Below are 20,789 nucleotides of genomic sequence, written 5' to 3' on the forward strand. Positions count from 1 at the left end.
AAGAAGTTTGCCTCAGGACACACAGCTAGTAGATGGCAGGACAGCCAAGCTTTGAACTCATGGCCTTCATTTGTGCTGGCCTCACAAACAACCTATTTAAGTCATGGGTGGGAAGGCAGCGATGGATCCGGGAGATCTTGAGCTAGCAACCTTAAGGGCTACTTGTTTGAGCTTGAGCAAACTCTGGAGACAGGAAACTTTAAAGATACTTGTGCTCCCTTGTCGCCTACAAGCACTTTGATTCCCCTTTGTCTTCTCCCTGTGCCTGCCATGCCTCCTTCAATAGCTCGTTTGCTACAACCTCAAGACAAAATGAAACAGCCAGACATGTTGGCTAACACCTATACTGCTTTGAGACGATCGCTGCAAGTTCAAGGCCCCTCTGGATCACAGAGTCCTGACTGGGCTGAGCCGCAGAGTGAGCCTCTAATCTCAAAGCACCAGCAGCAATATCACCTTCTAACGTGTCAGTCAGCAATGTCAAAATTACCAAACTGGTCCACCTTCCCCGAGTAACATGCAATAGCTTAGCCTCCCCTTACGGGCAGCAGATGTGTTCAAAAGCATTCACTCTTCTTTCTGTGTTCCAGATGTTTGATTCTGTGGAAGACATCATTGAACACCACATGTATTTTCCAATTGTGCTAATAGATGGGAAAGACAAGGCTGCACACAGGGAACAGTGCTACCTCACCCAGCCACTGCCTCTTGCCAGGCACCTTCTGACTCAGTACTCCAACCAGACACTTCATGAGTAAGTACCCCAGTCAGATATTTCCACGTCAGTGGCCTGGGCCTTGTCTCTTCCCTGGCTCAATGGATTTGGTTCTTTTTTCATCTATATTTATCTCAAATTATTATTTTCTGTGTCTTCAAGGGATGACGTTTTTGACTCTGTAAAAAAGAAACATATTCTGCAGTGGAACTTGAAAGCTCAATTATCACTTGAAAGCTTAAGTCATAGAAGAAATATTTGTAGCCTGCATTAAACCTACGTTTAAGACGTATTTTCTAAACAGAAAAACTACAGACATGGCTGTCATATATTAGTGATGAGTAGCTAACATGACTACATCTGATAGCTCCAATGTTTGCAGTGGGTGTGAGATCCCCAAACCATTACTCTGTGCAGGACATCAGGATAACTGTATTTTATAACCTCCTGACCTAGGATGCTAATTTTGGATAGTCCTGTATACAGAATGGTAAATATTAGCTCTATTTATCTGTAATCCTAGAAATTCAATTACAGGGAAGAAGACCAGTGGGAGGAACAAGAGCCCTTATGAATACCAGCTTGAAGGCAGACAGCAGAAATATGTGGACTATGATGTGAAGTGGCCACAGGTCCGGACTTTGGCCTGTTCTGTGAACCGTGACGTCAATGGAACTAGCAGATCCATAGCGAGGACCTCAGAGGACCCCGGCTCCTCCCAAGCATAAAGCAAACATTCATTCGAGTAACAGTGAAGACATGTCTAATAGTTTAATGATACATTTCCATTCAAAGGAAGAGAAGAGCTGTCCTCAAAGGAGCACTGATGCTTACAACAGCACAGCACATGGTGATGCTGTTTCTTCTCGGGCAAAGAGGATGTGCATGTATTCCTACTTCCTAACACAGATGAGGCAGTGGAACCTCAAAGAAGCTACTGATGTATTTTAGTAAAAGACACAAGTCCAGCTCGCAACCCATTTTGCCTGTTCCGTGTCACTGCATCATCCCAGTTATACCATCTACACTGGGATGTTTAAATTGAGCTAGAGCAGGGAGGGAAGAAGGGTGGGAGGGAGGGAGGATCGGAGGGACAGAGGGACGGAGGGACAGAGGGAGGGAAGGGGAGAGGCTCTAAAAATACATATTTATCTACCATAAATCCTTATACTACAGTAAGTTCACCAAAATGAAATAAATAGGTATACCATATGCCATGACTTCAGTTATTACCAAATGCCACATGTAAAATTCATGGAGCACCGATGAAATTTGAGTTTTCATGAAGAAATAAAACCAGACAGAAGGCAGGAGACGGAGCTGAGTTGGTAGAATGCAGTCCTACCCCCAGGTTAAATCCCCAGCCCCGTCTAAAACTGAGTGCGGTGGTACACGCCTATAATTATAGCACAAGGTGGATAAAAGGCAGGAGGGTCAGACTCAAAAATATCCCTCGCTATATAGCAAGTTTAAGGCCTGCCTGGATTATATAAGACCAGGCTCAGACAGACAGACAGAGACAGAGAGACAGAAACAGAGACACATTGACAGAGACAGAGAGACATTGACAGAGACAGAGAGAGACAAGGAGACAGAGACAAAAATCAAACGAACATAGAACAAACAGTCCCCAGCATGATCTCTTCTGTAAAATAGCAGACAAGATGCTCTCAGGGAAGGGTTCTTGGCATCTACCCACAGACACGTGCTTGGTGTTCCTTACAAGGCCAAGGGCATGCAATGCATCAGCTAGACAGGAGGTGACAGCAAAGTGCCTCCTAAAGCTGGACAAAGGGGAGTGGGCAGAGGAGATGGGAACATGTTCTGTGCTACCACCTATAGAAGGGGGAAAGGGACAGCAGAAAACATGCAAGCCTGAGCCACATCTCTGAACCGTCTCATCCATGCCATCCTACGATAAAGACCAGAGTTTGCCCATAGACTAGAGCGTCATGCTAGGCAGAAAAGGTCAGGATCTGGTGCCTCTCTATGCCAACTCATTGACTGGATATCTGAACTTTAATTTCTGTGGCAGACACAGAAAGTACTTGCCAGGGACTTGTCCACTGAGTTGCTGGTCCATATCCCTGTGCTTACTATTTCTGTGTCTGTTACAGTAAGAGCATTTTGCTTGCAATAGACAGTTAGAGGATAGCATATGAAAATTAAGTGCATTTTATTCTTAGGATAGATACTTCTAACACTTTGGCTAGATCTCAATGACAATGTGCTTGTATGTAAAGCAGGAGCTGGGAAGTACACTTTTTCTGCTCTCCATTTCTTGATTTTATTAGATGCCTGGCTAAAAATCCAGCGATGGGTCGGACACTAGGGTGTTTTTATCTTTCCAACTCTTATCTCACTTTCCATTTTTTAAATGTCACTGAAGTAGGATGGTGGAATTTCAGCTTCATCTGATTATAGCATCTGCGTACTCCAGAGATTTCTTTTGGACCGCGTATCCACACAGAGTCTGAATCTGTGTCTCATCCAGTTATCATGCAGGATTGTCACAACCCTTGCTGCATGCTACGTGTGTCCTTGTTGCTAGGGGCTGCTGTAGATGTTGGAAGCATTGGAGTGACTGAGAGACACAGGCCAGCAGGTGCCCGAATAAATACATAATCCAGCTTGCCTTCCCTTTCCTCTTCTGTAGCTCTGTGTTAATAGAACACCAAGATCTTTGGGCTGAGGATAATGTTAAATATTTTTTTTAAAACTCCTGTAATGTGACTTTTAAAAGGTCCAGAAATCAGAAACTATTTCAACAACTTAGTTGAGAGGAGGCTTTTCTTCCAGGAGTAAAAAGTTGTGGATTTGGGGAGAAGAAAACAACTGATGAATACATTATATCTATAAGCAATTCAATCCATTCTAAATATAATGAAAAGGTCAAGCCTAGCTCATTGTCAGATACAGTCATGACCACGTGTGTGGACACAGGTGATTTGTAAAGATGGCCTATACTATGTGTGACTCACATTGTGATCACACACCATTGCTGACCTATACTATGTATGACTCACATTGTGATCACACCTATTGCTGACCTATACTATGTATGACTCACATTGTGATCACACACTATTGCTTACCTATACTATGTATGATTCACATTGTGATCACACACCATTGCTGACCTATACTATGTATGACTCACATTGTGATCACACACCATTGCTGACCTATACTATGTATGACTCACATTGTGATCACACACTATTGCTGACCTATACTATGTATGACTCACATTGTGATCACACACTATTGCTGACCTATACTATGTATGACTCACATTGTGATCACACACTATTGCTTACCTATACTATGTATGACTCACATTGTGATCACACACTATTGCTGACCTATACTATGTGTGACTCACATTGTGATCACACACTATTGCTGACCTATACTATGTGTGACTCACATTGTGATCACACACTATTGCTGACCTATACTATGTGTGACTCACATTGTGATCACACACTATTGCTTACCTATACTATGTATGACTCACATTGTGATCACACACTATTGCTTACCTATACTATGTATGACTCACATTGTGATCACACACTATTGCTTACCTATACTATGTATGACTCACATTGTGATCACACCTATTGCTGACCTATACTATGTATGACTCACATTGTGATCACACCTATTGCTGACCTATACTATGTATGACTCACATTGTGATCACACACTATTGCTTACCTATACTATGTATGACTCACATTGTGATCACACACTATTGCTTACCTATACTATGTATGACTCACATTGTGATCACACACTATTGCTTACCTATACTATGTATGACTCACATTGTGATCACACACTATTGCTTACCTATACTATGTGTGACTCACATTGTGATCACACACTATTGCTGACCTATACTATGTGTGACTCACATTGTGATCACACACTATTGCTGACCTATACTATGTATGACTCACATTGTGATCACACACTATTGCTGACCTATACTATGTGTGACTCACATTGTGATCACACACTATTGCTGACCTATACTATGTATGACTCACATTGTGATCACACACTATTACTGACCTATACTATGTGTGACTCACATTGTGATCACACACCATTGCTGACCTATACTATGTATGACTCACATTGTGATCACACACTATTGCTTACCTATACTATGTGTGACTCACATTGTGATCACACCTATTGCTGACCTATACTATGTGTGACTCACATTGTGATCACACCTATTGCTTACCTATACTATGTGTGACTCACATTGTGATCACACACTATTGTTGACCTATACTATGTATGACTCACATTGTGATCACACACTATTGCTGACCTATACTATGTGTGACTCACATTGTGATCACACACTATTGCTTACCTATACTATGTGTGACTCACATTGTGATCACACACTATTGCTGACCTATACTATGTGTGACTCACATTGTGATCACACACTATTGCTTACCTATACTATGTGTGACTCACATTGTGATCACACACTATTGCTGACCTATACTATGTATGACTCACATTGTGATCACACACTATTGCTTACCTATACTATGTGTGACTCACAGTGTGATCACACCTATTGCTTACCTATACTATGTATGACTCACATTGTGATCACACACTATTGCTTACCTATACTATGTATGACTCACATTGTGATCACACACTATTGCTTACCTATACTATGTATGACTCACATTGTGATCACACCTATTGCTTACCTATACTATGTGTGACTCACATTGTGATCACACACTATTGCTGACCTATACTATGTATGACTCACATTGTGATCACACCTATTGCTGACCTATACTATGTGTGACTCACATTGTGATCACACACTATTGCTGACCTATACTATGTGTGACTCACATTGTGATCACACCTATTGCTTACCTATACTATGTGTGACTCACATTGTGATCACACACTATTGCTGACCTATACTATGTGTGACTCACATTGTGATCACACACTATTGCTTACCTATACTATGTATGACTCACATTGTGATCACACACTATTGCTGACCTATACTATGTATGACTCACATTGTGATCACACCTATTGCTGACCTATACTATGTGTGACTCACATTGTGATCACACACTATTGCTTACCTATACTATGTATGACTCACATTGTGATCACACACTATTGCTGACCTATACTATGTGTGACTCACATTGTGATCACACACTATTGCTGACCTATACTATGTGTGACTCACAGTGTGATCACACACTATTGCTTACCTATACTATGTATGACTCACATTGTGATCACACACTATTGCTTACCTATACTATGTATGACTCACATTGTGATCACACACTATTGCTGACCTATACTATGTATGACTCACATTGTGATCACACACTATTGCTTACCTATACTATGTATGACTCACATTGTGATCACACACTATTGCTGACCTATACTATGTATGACTCACATTGTGATCACACACCATTGCTTAAGCCTCGGAATATGTCCCAGCCGAGCACTTCTGTCTTTGAATATCTGGAGCTTACAGATTGCTGACCTAAATGAAAGCATATATGTAACTCGTGGTTCTCACGGCACCTGTAACTGAGCGGTGAAGACTGGAACTCAAAGCATAGTTTATTTTTCTTTGTTTCATGAGTTATTGCCCCTAAAGCATCTCGAAAAACCATACTCAGGGCAAAGGTAAGAAATGTTTCTGGCACAGTTACTGGCATGTGAGTAGTATCCTAGATTCTAGGAATAAAGATGACAGAGATATAAGCCACGTCAGTCACAGCTCAGAGGCAGGCAAATCGTTGTCCAATTATCCAAAAAAAACAAAAAACAAAAACAAAAACAAAAAAAATTTTTAAAAAAAAGGCACAAGGGTTAGCAAAGAGGATGGGTTTGTTGGGAACTTGAACAGCTAATAGTATCAAAGGGGCCAATCAGTATAGACAACACTAGAGCCTCCTCTAAAACTAAAAGAAGACATACCCGTGACTCGACAGGCCAAGCCTAAGGGCCCAGCCAGAAGTACTGACAGGAGGACCTTGAAGAACTGTCTGCACGTGTGTGTTTGTTGTACAATTATTTGCAACAGCCAAGATTTAAAGGATCAGATGAATCCTTCATCGCTGGATAAAAACATGTATCACGAATGCTCACAGGGAAGTATTGTACAGCCATAATACAGAAGCTTGGCTATAGGCGACAACGTGGGATGAAATGGGTGCATAGTTTACACATCAGTGCAAAATGAAACTCTCACTGTAGTAGATGATTAACCATAGAGATGTATTTTACAACACGGGACCTGTGGTCAACAGGAATGTATTGCACATCTAAAGTCAGATTAAGAATGGGCCTCATATAAAATATTCTTACCATGAAAGGCGGGAGGGTTGTGGGAGGGGGGAGTTTGGGAGGCACTGATCTGTTTTTTACCTTGATTGTGGTGATGGTTTCAGGAATGTATCCATGTCTCCAAGTAGACTCAGATGTACACATTAAATGTGTGATGTTTGTTTGCACCCCTCCCCCATATCACCTATACTTCTACAAAGCAATCTTTTAAAAAGGAATATGCAAGCTAACAAATTCATGGAAGAGAGAATAATAGATTTGTAAGTCCCTTCTTTGTCTGTCCCTACACTGGTTGGAGGGAGTAGACTCATTGGGAGGTGTAGCCAGGGAAAATTCTGCAGAGATGTTCAGACTTGAACTTGAAGAGTCTTGAAGGGAACTCCTAGAATAGGGAAAGTGCTTAGTCCATGTGGTGACCTTGTATCCTAAGATCTAGGCTTTAGGGGGTCAAACAATGACCACATGTTGGGAGGGTTAGATGAAGCCACCAGAGGCAGCATCCTCAGAGAAGGAGCAGGTAGTCATTAAATAGTTCTAGGGAAACTGGCTCTCTGACCTGAAGGGGGGAAAAAAAACAGTAATTATGTCTCTCCTTCAAGTCATAACAAAATATGTTCTGTATAAATCAAATAGCTGCAAGGAAAGTCAGAATTGAGTCCTGTGTTCTCATCTAATAATTTTTATGACTCTGGGATAGAGAAGGTGCTCTTAAGCAAGATGAAAACATAAATCATAAAGGGAAAGATTGATAGATTCATTACATCAAAATTGCAAATGTTTGCAAAAGTCAGGCAAAGCCAAAAGGCAATTAAACAACATGACATTTGTATACAAAGGGCATAAACAACTCAAAGAAGAAAACTCCAGGCCTGAAAGTTAGGCCATGCAGCCTTGCTGAGGGTGGGGCTATCCGAACTGGACAGACAGAGTCATTATTGTTAGCCTAGCCCACCTAATGCTGCCCCATTGAATATAGCTCCTCATGCTGTTGTCACTCCCAATCATAAAATTATTTCATTACTTTCATGACTATAATTTTTCTACTGCTATGATTCAATGTAAATATCTAATATGCAGGATATCTGATTGTGATCCCTGTGGAAGAGTCATTAGCAACCCCCTCCACAAAGGGGTCATGACCCACAGGTTGAGAACCACTGGCCTAGCAGAAGCAAATGCAAGGAAAACCCAAGCTGACTTCCAAAACAAAAGTCGGGAAAAACTGGAGAGTTTGACATAATGACTTGCCATTAAATGAAGGTAAACGGGTAAGGGTAGACAGATTTTATATGCAATCCTAAGAACCTATAAAAACCAACACTTCTTCAGCCAGGGTTAGAGCTTAACTTGGCCAACTGAGCTGTGGTAGCCACGGAGAGAAAGACCTTCAGGGAACACATCAAATTAGACCTGTAAGGTTCAGCTGCAACTGTGGGGTGAGTGCCGTGCTGGACAGTGGGGGCTTAGTAAAAGTTCTCCTTCTTCCCAATGTCTGGGGCCCCAACCTGTAGTTAAAAGCAAACAAAAAAACAAACAACAAAAACAAAATTCTGTTATAAGTCCTGACACAGCTCGTCAGTAGTAGCAGAACCAGATCCCTCTCACTGGGCTACAGGGAAATCCCAGGCATGCAGACTGGCTTCAGTCTACCTTCTGAAGCCTGGTTCTTTAAATATGAAGGGCCACACACAGGGGAAAGAGCTTCCACTGTGAAAGAAAAGCTGCAAAACGGGGAAGGGGGTGGGGGTGGGGGGAGAAGCATAAGAGAGAGGCCCAGGATGGTAGGGAAGAGGATACAGAGAAGTATACTGAATATCCCTGGAAAGGCAAGACGGTTCAGGGAGAGTCAGGATGCTGCTCAAATCAGCAGACATTTAGAATGCAAAACAGACAACATGGAAAAGAAAAAATAGACACAATCATAAGGAAATGGTAACACACAAGACAATTAGGTGAGACGGCGAAAGTGAGTAAGCTTAGAGGAACTGTGACAGTCTCTATCTTCCAGTGAGGTCTAACTGGCATTTACCAACTCGTTCATGAAACAGATGCCCAATACAGATACTGTCCTGGCCCACACAGACCTGTCACCAAGAAGGATCATCTCCTGGGTCCTAAAGCAATCTCGGTATATTTAAAAATACTTCAAAAAACAAAACAAACAAAAACAAATTATTTTCTCTGGTTTGAGTTGTGGAGGACTTAAATTAGAAGCCACTAACAATGTATCTATAAAATTCTTCAACTTTATTTTATAAAGCAGTATATATCTTTTTTACTCACAGTTAAGAAAAATATAAAGGAACATTAAAATATGTCACAGTGTAGCAAATGTTACACTCCAAAATTTAAGGGATGTAACCACCCCTTAACAGAAAGATACAAGAATTTGTAGCTGTGTTCACTTTGGGAGGACAAAGTCCAGAACCGGAATGAGACACAGATGATTAGCACGGCCTTTGTACAAGGATGACTTGCAAATGTGTGAGGCACACCATATTAAAAAGAAGAAGGGGGGAGGAGGAGGAAGAAAGAAAGAAAGAAAGAAAGAAAGAAAGAAAGAAAGAAAGAAAGAAAGAAAGAAAGAAAGAGGGAGAGGGAGAGGGAGGGAGGAAGAAATATATAGCTTTATAGCTTTGACTGCACACACTAGCAAAAAGCACCCAACCATTAAGTGTCATGCTTCTTACCACAAACTATGAAGAAAGAATGAATTAAGCTCAAAGGAAAAGATTTAATAATGAGCAGAATTAAATACATTTTAAAATAATGAGGCCAAAGGAGTCTTATTACCCTAAATGCCTGGGATTCCTTTCCAAATAACTAAGCAAACAAATCTAGAAACTACCAACAGAACAGAAGACACAGCACAGCAGACTCCGTAGATGCTGATGACGTGAGACAGGAGTTTCAGAAACACAGTTGAACTAAAGAAGTGGAAGACAGTAATTTCACAGTCAGAACAAATAGCAGAAGAAATGTAGACATTTAAGGGGGATGGGGGCTTTGCCACAAAAGCTGTACTCTGGACCAAGATAGACCCTATTGATTTAAAACAAACAATACCAAGAAGAAAAGGGAGACGGGTGTGCATCTTCTAATGAGACTAGTATAATAACAATCATAACTAGACGAACAAATAAATCAGAGCCCCTCCATTACCATTGTCTCCAGGAGTTAGAGACAGCCTGGATTACCCATCAACCACCTGGTGTAAACCCTTCCCCAAAGACCTCTAAGAAGGACCCCCTCCCTCCAAACACACACACACACACACACACACACACACACACACACACACCACACAAGCACACAGACACACACACAGCCTCATGGGCCCTGAGCTCTGCCCATCTATCTATTGTATCAATAACTCTTCTAATAATCTCTTACCCAAAATGACAACCTCAGTGTCCCCCACCCCCTGCTTGAACTCCAAACCTGAGAGCTTCCACCAGGCACGTAAGAACATGCCATCCAACAGCCACAAAGCATGTGCTCTTCCCTCAAGCACATGTGAAGTGCACTCTAGGCTAGGTCATACACGAGGCCACAAAGCAAGTTCCAACAAAGACAAAATCATATGGAATTTCCTCTCTGGCTGCAACGGAATGGGTCTAGAAATTAATAGTAAAAGAAAAACAAGGAATCCACACATGACAATTAAGCAACTTGCCCTTCTAAGTAAGTTTAGATTGTTTTCAAATTATTATTTTTATTTGCTTACAGGTATTGTGTACAGAGCACATACCACCCCAACCCTGCTCCGCCCTTCTCCCTTCTACCTCCAGGTAGCACTACCCCTACTTCCCCGCCCCCACCTCCCCACCCCATTCTGGACAGCTTCTTTTCTACTTTCATTAACATAAAAATAGGTGATTTTATGTTACCATTTAAGATCTAGGGTCAGCAAACCGCAGGGAAGTTACTGGCTTTTTCCGTTCTGAGGCTGGCTTAGTTTGCTACTGCGGTTGTCCCCAGTTGCATCAATTTTCCTGTAAATGATGTGTCTCTCCTCGTGACTGAAAAGAACGTCACAGCGTACATAGCCCGAGTTTTCCTCAGTCCCCTAGACTCAGGGTTGGCTCAATGGCTCAGCTATGGATCAAAGAAGAAGTGAATCAAAGAGAATTGGGAAACTAAGCTGAGAGCAGATGAAAACAAAGATGGCCGGGCTCAAGTTGTAGGGTGCATGGAGAGGGAAGGATACAGAAACAGAAAGAAAGGTTAGCATTCGAAAGAAAATCAACAGCTGAGCCACTCACAGTAAGAGGACAAACCTAACCAGAGAGCAGAAGACTTACTCAGGAACACAAACCATGAAAACAACAGGAAAATTAGTAAAACCAAATTGTTTCTAATAACAAAATTGACAAACCTTTGGCTACAAAAATGAAGACAATGGGAGAGCTCTGAACAGAAAGCAGAAAAGCAGGGTGTGTGACAAGTCAGGCTACAAAAACGGGAATCCTGAGGGCTCACGTTTGGATTTCCCTCTTAGGTTGCCACCAGGATGCAGTCATGGTGACATGCCTATATTAGTTAGGGTCCTCTAGAGCAACGGTTCTCAACCTTCCTAATGACCCCAATCATAAAATTATTTTGTTGCTACTTCACAACTGTAATTTTGCTACTGTTATGAATCATGGTGTAGATATCTGATATGTTGAATATCTAGGAAACAGCCCTGTGAAAAGATTGTTTGACCTCCCAAAAGGGTTGTGGCGCACAGATTCAGAACTGCTGCTCCAGACTGGCAAAACAGAAAGGATTACTGTACGTCTCTAAAGGGGATTTATTAGAATGACTTATAGGTTGCTGTCCAACTAGTCCAAGGATGGCTGTCTACTAAAGGGAGTTCCAAGAATCCAGTAGGTTTTCAGGCTGACAGCTCAGCTGGTCTTGATTACACACCGGAATCCTGAGGAAGTTGCCCCAGTGCCTGAGAGAACAAGAATGAGCAAGGAACAAGCACATCCATCCCTTCCACAGGCTCCCAGATTGAAGGTACATCTTGCAACTCTAAAGATTCAGATGAAAAGTGGGTCTACCCACTTCAAATGATTTTATTTAAAAACAAAAATAAAAATCCTCTGAGGTGTACCTAGCTGCTTGGGTTTTAGTTAATTCCAGAAGTAGACTTGATAACCAAAAATGGCCATCACAGCACCCTAATGACCTTGTCTAACTTGAAATGCCTCCCAGCACTGCCACTTTTAAACACCATAGGTATATATCTAACTTCTTTTTTTCCCCTCCATCTTCATTAACTAGGGTATTCCTTATTTACATTTCAATTGTTATTCCTTTTCCTGGTTTCCAGGCCAACATCCCCCTAACTCCTCCCCCTCGCCTTCTATAAGGGTGTTCCCCTCCCCAACCTCCCCATTCTCCCCCCATTACCACCCTCCCCCCAACAATCACATTCACTGGGGGTTCAGTCTTGGCAGGACCAAGGGCTTCCCCTTCCACTGGTGCTCTTACTAGGCTATTCATTGCTACCTATGGGGTCAGAGTCCAGGGTCAGTCCATGTATAGTCTTTGGGTAGTGGCTTAGTCCCTGGAAGCTCTGGTTGGTTGGCATTGTTGTTATGTCTAACTTCTTTTTTTTTTTTTTTTTTTTTTTTGGTTCTTTTTTTTTGGAGCTGGGGACCGAACCCAGGGCCTTGCGCTTCCTAGGCAAGCGCTCTACCACTGAGCTAAATCCCCAACCCCTATGTCTAACTTCTTAATACATGACAATGAGTATTAAATCCCACACTCAGCCATAGCAGAGACACATCTAGAGACCTGAAGACAGAGCAGACACGTTAGTTCTAGGACCAAGAGCAGTTCAGTCAGAGAAGAGCTAAGTGAAGGATGTAATAACCTGAGGCAGATGCATGCCGAACAAACTCACACACCAACCTAGAGAACAGGACGTGAGCCTTCTCTCACCTGTCCAGATGTTCTACATCTCCTCCTCTCTCACATACACACACATACATGCACACATACCCCCACATGCACATACACACATCTGCATACATTCTTTGGGGTTTTTTTGTTGTTGTTGTTTTGTTTTTGTTTTTTTTTTCAGAGCTGAGGACCGAACCCAACCCAGGGCCTTGTACTTGCTAGGCAAATGCTCTACCACTGAGCTAAATCCTCAGCCTCATCTGCATATAGTCTTACTGCCCCTTTCTCTTCTCTCCTTTTTCGTTCTCAGTGACACACCTTTTCTAGGGTGACTTACTTATCCCAGCTTGCCTCAGACTCTTTCCAGTTTCAGTACTGAAGTCTAGTGTATGAGATGTCCCTGAATCCCACACAGCCAAGAGGTAGTGGTCCACAACTTCCAACACTACTAATGATTTGTCTATTGTATATTCTGTGGCTTTCCTATACAGAACACAAGTCTGAGGATAATCATGATTGATTCTAGAGTAGTCCACGTGTCTCAGTGGGTCCTTGGCACATAGTAGGCACTACATAAATATTAAATGAATGGATAGGAGACAGGAGAGTAAAAGAAAGATCAGAAAGGTGACATGAACCAGGTCATGTGGAAATTTGCAGTCACTGTGAAAACTCTGAATTTGATTTTAGTAGGGTCGGAGACTCCTGAAGGGATGCAGACACAAGCAGACTTGAGCCTTTCAGAGATGACTCTCAGGAGAAGTCATTTAGGAGACCTTGAATAAAGTAGCAGGTAAGCCATCTCAGGCTAGGGCTCAGCAGCAAAGGGGAGAAATGGCTACCTGCTTCCAACCAGGGCAGCACCAAAAACACTGCAAAGAATGAATACTTAGAAGGGAGAGTCTGCAGGTAGCGTTGACACGTAGGCACAGGGTTGCTTAGAGACGAAAGGACTGGAGCTGGACATGTCATACTTTATAGTTTAGAGACAAATGGATTCTCTGCTGTCCTGCAGCCCCCTCAGCCTGACACTTGCCCCATGCACTAGGACAAACTGCCCATCTTCAGCAGTGTCCTTGCTGCTGCGTTCCCACCTTGCTGAGAATTAAAACTGGCTGATAAAGAGACCCAGCAATAATTAAAGAAGATACCAAATCAAATCAGCGGCCCCTTAGCCCCCGTCTTGAGAGGTTAAAAACATGTTTTCTATAGAGAATAAATGTCCAGGGTCTCCAAGAAAAATGGTGGTATAGAAGAGGCCATTGGCAAATGGGGAACAAGCCAATGCTGTCTTAGAACTTTCTTTTTTAAAACAGGGTCTCACTCTGTAGCTCTGGCTGTCCTGAAACTCACTCTGTAAATCAGGCTGGCCTGGAAATCATAGAGATCCACTTGCTTCTGCTTCCTGGGATTAAAGACATGCTATTCTGCCTGTCTTAGAACAAGTTTAAAAGAAAAAAAAAAAGCAAAGCCACTATAACTAAAAAGTAGTAGAAAATCCACAAGCAGGAAACTGAAGAGTGAGAAAGAGTTCTGAGTACTGCATGTCAGAGGGAGGGAAGGGTTAATTTAAATAAACATGTCTGGAATGACTGACTATCAAAGATGGGGAAGAGAAGACAGCTTTCCTTTCATCTATATAAAATAGCTTTGTAGCAACATATATACATAGGTAATCAAATATATACATAGATAATGCTTACTGTATATATGTATACACATAATACATATATGATTACTTAAAATATATAGCAATAGGAAACAGAGGTATGGCTGAATGATAGAGCACTAAGATCCTAGGTTAGATCCCCAAAACCAGGGAAGAATAAGGGGGAGGGGAGTTGGATGGCAGGTGAAGAAGCCTGAGAAAATATTCCTTTCCTGGAAATGCCTGTGACATTTTTTTGTTTGTTTGTTGAAGAGTTATTTATCATATATAAGTACACTGTAGTCTTCAGACACATCAGAAGAGGGTATCAAATCTCATTACAGATGGTTGTGAGCCACCATGTGGTTACTTGGGATTTGAACTCAGGACCTCTGGAAGAGTAGTCAGTGCTCTTAACCATATCTCTATCCTGCCTCTGGCATTTGTGTCAGTGGTGTGGGTGCTGCAGGAGACATTTCAAGCAAGACAGGACACTCAAAAAGTGAATGTTTGAAATTCAACATAAGAGACAACAGGCATAGTCAGAACACAAAGAGCACATTGTAGGGAACATGTGAAGCATAAATGTGAGATAAGTGGTCCATGTCTCTCTCTCTCTCTCTCTCTCTCTCTCTCTCTCTCTCTCTCTCTCTCCCTCCCTCCCTCTCTCTCTCTCTCTCTCTCTCTCTCTCTCTCTCTCTCTCTCTCTTACACACACACACACACACACACACACACACACACACACACACACACACAATGTGGTGGTTTGAATATGCTTGGTCCATGAGGCATGGCCTTATTGGAGGTGGTATAGCGTTGTTAGAGGAAGTGTGTCCCTGCGGAGTCAGGGCTTTGAGGTCTCATATATATGCCCAAGTCTGGCCCTCCTCTAGACTGCCTGCCAAAAACACTCTCTTGGCTGCCTTAGGATCAAGATGTAGAACTCTTGGCTCCTCCAGCACCGAGTCTTCCTGCATGATGCCATGCTTTCTGCCATGATGATAATGGACTGAACCTCTGAAACTGTAAGCCAGCCCCAATTAAATGTTGTCCTTTATAATAGTTGCCTTGGTTATAATGGTTGTCTGTTCATAGCAATGGAAACCCTAAGAGCTTCTATAAAGAACCACAGTGACACAAGTCTGGATAAAAGCTAATCTAAGGGTAAAAGACACCAGTTTGCTGTTCCTGGACAAAAGCAGCAAAGCCAGATTCAGGGTGATCAAAGACATGCGGGTTACAGTAGCAATGGCTCTCCTGGTGTTCACCCAACAAGTATTAAGAAGTTCAAGGGATGGGTTGGGGAGTGGGGGTTGGGTGAGGTTAGGTAGGTTGTGTAAGTTTGTCCTAACAGTAGACATTAGAATTACTGTAACTATATGGAAATTAATCTGATGAATCTACCAAAATTAAAATATATGTATCCTTTTACCATTTCTACCTCTGAAAAGTTATTCCATATCAAGCTGTATCAAATTAAAATTGTAGTTACTGAAGTCGGAAGAATACAGCGATGTTTTGGTTACTTTGCTCATCACAGGGACCACGTATGTGGCAAAAAGCAACTTCCAGGAGAAAGGTTTGTGCTTGTGGTTCAAGGAGTATAGTCCATCAAGGCAGAGAAGCCACAGGGGTAGGGACATGAGATGGTTGGTCATAATGTTTCTAATTAGGAAGCCGAGAAGCTTGAGGACAGTATATGGAGCATGATGGGATACACCAGGCTCTAGCACATGATACCAGCTCTGCTCCTAACTGAAGACCAAGCACGCCATGCTGTTTGGTGACCTAGGAGGAGAAGCACTTAGAAGGTGTCTAGCAAATCTCCCTCCCTACCAAGAGCTATTCATACAAGGGAAGAATAGAGCTCTACTCTTTAGCTGGATGAGAAGGCAGGGCTGCTGCCACAGGCCTGAGGACAGTACTGCTACACCAAAGATAATAGATCACAAGGACAAACCAACCTGGAACGGAGTGGTGGCCTCATATCTCTAGCTAGTCACTGCCGGGTTCCCCTGTCAACAGGCTCCTAACAGATAGGCTCATTCATTAAACAACTGGATTTGCTGTTTTCTGTGTTTTGTTAGTGGCACTGTCTTAGCTGATACTACAGTTGTGCAAACCAGCAATGATGTTAGGGAATTTGTAAAATCTAGACAGGGTGCTTCATTCTAAGCCCAACAGCAAAGACACTATAAAGCTAGAATTTAGTGGTGTCCACAGCATCTGGATTCTGGTAGGCCTCCTTGTCTTGGTTAGGGTTTTACTGCTGTGAACAGACACCATGACCAAGGCAACTCTCATTTAATTGGGGCTGGCTTACAGGTTTAGAGGTTCAGTCCATTATCATCAAGGCAGGAACATGGCAGCATCCAGGCAGGAATGGTGCAGGAGGAGCTGAGAGTTCTACATCTTCATCTGAAGACTGCTGGCAGAATACTAGCTTCCAAGCAGCTAGGATGAGGGTCTTAAAGCCCACGCCCAGTGACACACCTACTCCAACAAGGCCACATCTCCTCCAACAAGGCCACACCCTCTAATAGTGCTACTCCCTGGATTGAGCTTACACAAACCTTCACACCCCAGGATCCTGACATGACAGGTTTGCATTCCCAACCCTTTCCTGTGCAAACACAGCAGCAATGTCTTGGTAGCAGTTACGTCTCCTGAAATTGTCCAAGACCTCTCGATTAGTGCAGACAACCTTAATGAGGAAAAAATAATTCAATCCATGATGAAAATATATCTCCAGTCATGAATAGGTATACACATTTCAGAGGTTTATGCAAACTGAACATATGGAGTCCCTTGTTCACAACTTTACACCAAATAGCAGTTTATGTCCCTAGTGCATAAGCGACAGTTAACCTACATCACAGTAACTCCGTGATTAGCAGAAGGCCTCCAGCACCTTCTACCCTGTAGCTCTGCCATCCTCACCAACTGAGACGGCACATCACAGTCTATGGTGGCTGTTCCAGATCCAGCTGTCACCTACCTCTGCATCCTTTCATCCAAGGCAACAAAATGGAGAAAGGAACAAAACAATGGGTATCCATCCCATGCAGGACCCTCTCTCTTCACTACCGCTCATGAGACCTGAGTGACGTAATCATGCCTTGTGTCAAGCAAGACAGGCATTTAGTCTCTTGTTCTGAGAAGCTGTGTGCTAAGCATGAGACTGGAGCAGGCTTCAGGAATAAAGAGATACAGATCTGGAGGAAGGCCCAGCAGATTGTTTCCAGTGTTCCCTGAAACTGATTGTTTACTGGGCTGATGGGCAAACTGTTGATAATTTGTAGTATTCCAAAGGGTGCTGGTACCCTTACACCCAAGGTGAGAATGCAGCTTGATGTGACTACAGACATCTTGTTTGTGAGCATCATTACCTGTTGCCCGCCCACCAGGCACGTTACGAACTCTTTAAACAAAGTCCTTGAAACAGTACAGCAGTTTGTGACACCCAGAGCTGTTTGTTTCTTTTTATGTTTCTTTTTATATTATATCCCTTATATTACAGTTTCCCTTCCCTCCTCTCCTCCCAGTCTCTCTACCTACCTACCTTCCCTCTCCCCCAGAACCACTCCTTTTCCATTTCCCTTCAGAAAAGATCAGGCCTCCAAGGGATATCAACCAAACATGGCATAAGAAGTTGCAATAAGACTAGGCCCTTGCCCTCATCATCAAGGCTGGACAAGGCAACCTCGTAGGAGGAAAAGGGTCCCAAAAGCAGGTAAAAGAATCAGAGACAGCCCCCCCCCCACTCCCACTGCTAGGGGTCCCGAAAGAACACCAGGCTACATGATCATAACATCTATGCAAAGGACCTAGATCAGACTTATACAGACTCCCAGATTGTCAGCTAAGTCTCTGTGAGCCTCTGTGAGCCCCTGGCAGTTTTTTAACTAGCTGATAAACAGTTAATTGTCTTTAGAAGGGTGGAGGATGCCTTGGGTGGGCTTTAGTGTATATTAGCATATGAAGCATCTCCTTCTGCCTCACTGTTAACACTCCAGTCTCTAAGTCCCTAGAAAACAGTAGTGAATCTCCTTGCCTTGGTACTTCCCACCTTTGGCCACCTGTTCTCATACAAAGGGTTTTCAAAATTAGCTAGCTATGGGGTTCCATTAGGGAAGAAGAAGAGTGCAGTCACTGACACTTGGTAGCTCCCAACACAATCACAGACATTAAGTTTTATCAGAACAAAACTGATAAACTCTTAAATGAAGTTTATGCTAAAAAGTCTGGGACCACCAAACACGGGAACTTACCACAGAACATCTCTCCGTTCCCTGCGGAGGTTTTCTTCTCCTCTACTACATCTCTAGCCTCTGACTTCCCCTTATCTGAAGTTATCTGAACCTTATATCCCTAGGAACTGCTTTGCACAAGAAGTTAACGTTCTCAGCTTAGGAACCGGAAGTGAGAGCCCCAGACCACCAAGGTCTTCAATCTTAGTTTCTCCTCCAGAGCTTTCACTAGCCTACTACTGAAGAGACAGTGCACCCACCCTGCTGGGCTCTGTTAAATAAATGAATGGCCCAAATAGTTTGTGTTGGCTACTCCATATGTCAACTTGACAGGAGCTAGAGTTCCACCCCTGGACTGGTGGTCCTGGGTTCGATAAGAAAGCAAGCTGAGCAGAAACAAGCCAGTAAGCAGCACCCCTCCACGGCCTCTGCATTGGATCCTGCCTCCAGGTTCCTGCCCTGTTTGAGTTCCTGTCCTGACTTCCTTCAGTGATGAACAGTGTGGAAGTGTAAGCCAAATAAGTCCTTTCCTCCCAAGTTACTTTGGTCTTGGTGTTTTATCACAGCAACAGTTACCTAGGGGGCTTCCAATAAATGAAAAAGATAAATTCTAGTGCCATGAAGTATACTTGCAGGACAGTCCACAAAAGATTCATAACACCCCAGCCATTGTACTAGGAGTTTGGTATAGGAAAGTTGAGCAAAATAAATGTGATTTTGGCCTTAGATCTCCTACTATCCAAGAATATCTAGCACTGTGCATATACTGTTCAGAGAAAACAGGGAAGCACCGAAGGACCTGTTCACCAACACATACATTCTGCAGTCACAGGGTAGAAGAATTAGACTACAGCCAAGAAAGAAGGGAGCCCACAAAACCTCCAGGTTACGTATCTGTGAACACTCAGCTTCCTTGAGTTTTGCACCGGTTTGTGCAATGTCTCACAGTAATCACGGAGAGACACTGTGGGAATGCTCAACATATACTTCACCCCTTACAGACTGCGTGGTCACGTGACTGGCAGTGGCCAATTGAAGGTGAGAAGGCATTTGTACTTTGTGATTTGAAAGGTTTTGAGTCGATACTCAGTTAAGGCAACAGCTGGCCACACATCAACCACTGGCTGCTTCGTCAGCCCTGTCGCTGGATGAAAGGTGAACAAGCAGCATCTTTAGCCAATCCACGGTGGTCAGGGAGCATAGACAGAAAAATAAACCTTTGTCTTTTTAAACAACCAAGATCTGGGCAGTGTTGGTTCCTACAGTCAGGCAGTATTGGGACCATAGTCAGCTCTCAATACCAGCTCCCTTATTTTCTACAAATGTTTCCCCCATCTCACCCTCACCACAACCTGAGGGAGAAAAATGTTTTGCCCTCAATTTCCCTCAGACAAGAAACTCTCAGATGACAGAACCAGCTTGGAGGTCAGGTTCTGACTTGGAACCAAACATGAGCGTGCTTTGGTGCCTCAGACCACATTTTTTTTTTTCCAATTTATAAAGGGCAACTCAAGTTTTAGGATCCTAAGAAGTCCCAGGCTTTCCTACCCAGGCATTGGGCCTCTAAGATTAAACAAGACCAGTGGTGGTTTATTTTGTAGAAGAGAAAAAAAGAACAGGAAAGTGAGCAGTTACACTCATGAATAACATCGAACACAGGATGGGAAGGTGGGGGCAGGGCAGGATGATGGTTTAGCAAAGCCTCTGAGAAGGTGATGTTAGGGTTGGAAGGGCAAAAGTAAAGCATGTCAGAAGCCTGTGGGGCCGGGTAACAGGAGTCTAAGTCTGGTGCGCAGTAGTGCAGAGAGGAGTCAGCAAGAAAGCAAACTTATAGGATAAGGAGGGCAGAGTAGGAACTGACTTAAAAGGCTCGGTGGGCCCAGCC

General features: G+C 43.0%; 1 protein-coding gene, 1 long non-coding RNA gene and 1 other non-coding gene across 7 annotated transcripts in view; 2 read left to right on the plus strand and 1 right to left on the minus strand.

Annotated features, from left to right (window-relative positions):
* Positions 1 to 6,569, plus strand: part of Clnk (cytokine-dependent hematopoietic cell linker) — a 181,587-nt gene extending 175,018 nt beyond the window's left edge. For 2 of the 4 annotated variants that reach the window (XM_087584568.1, XM_087584570.1), the window contains 2 exons: positions 591 to 754; positions 1,253 to 2,973. In XM_087584568.1, coding sequence (XP_087440694.1) covers positions 591 to 754; positions 1,253 to 1,289 — 201 coding nt within the window. In that variant the 3' untranslated portion in view covers positions 1,290 to 2,973. Of the gene's footprint in view, positions 1 to 590; positions 759 to 1,252; positions 4,239 to 5,983 lie in introns of those variants that run through there. The other 2 variants (XR_015637096.1, XM_087584569.1) reach the window with 2 other exon arrangements.
* The window catches only part of LOC120096632 (uncharacterized), a 59,935-nt gene that overhangs the window by 34,316 nt on the left and 4,830 nt on the right, over positions 1 to 20,789 (minus strand). The gene's annotated exons all lie outside the window — the stretch shown is intronic.
* Positions 9,505 to 9,609, plus strand: LOC120096758 (U6 spliceosomal RNA). Its single transcript, XR_015637823.1, has one exon. It is a non-coding gene; the product is annotated as a U6 spliceosomal RNA (small nuclear RNA).

The sequence above is a fragment of the Rattus norvegicus genome, chromosome 14, assembly GCF_021556685.1.
Source record: "Rattus norvegicus strain SHRSP/BbbUtx chromosome 14, alternate assembly SHRSP_T2T, whole genome shotgun sequence".
In the NCBI taxonomy this organism is placed as follows: Eukaryota; Metazoa; Chordata; class Mammalia; order Rodentia; family Muridae; genus Rattus; species Rattus norvegicus.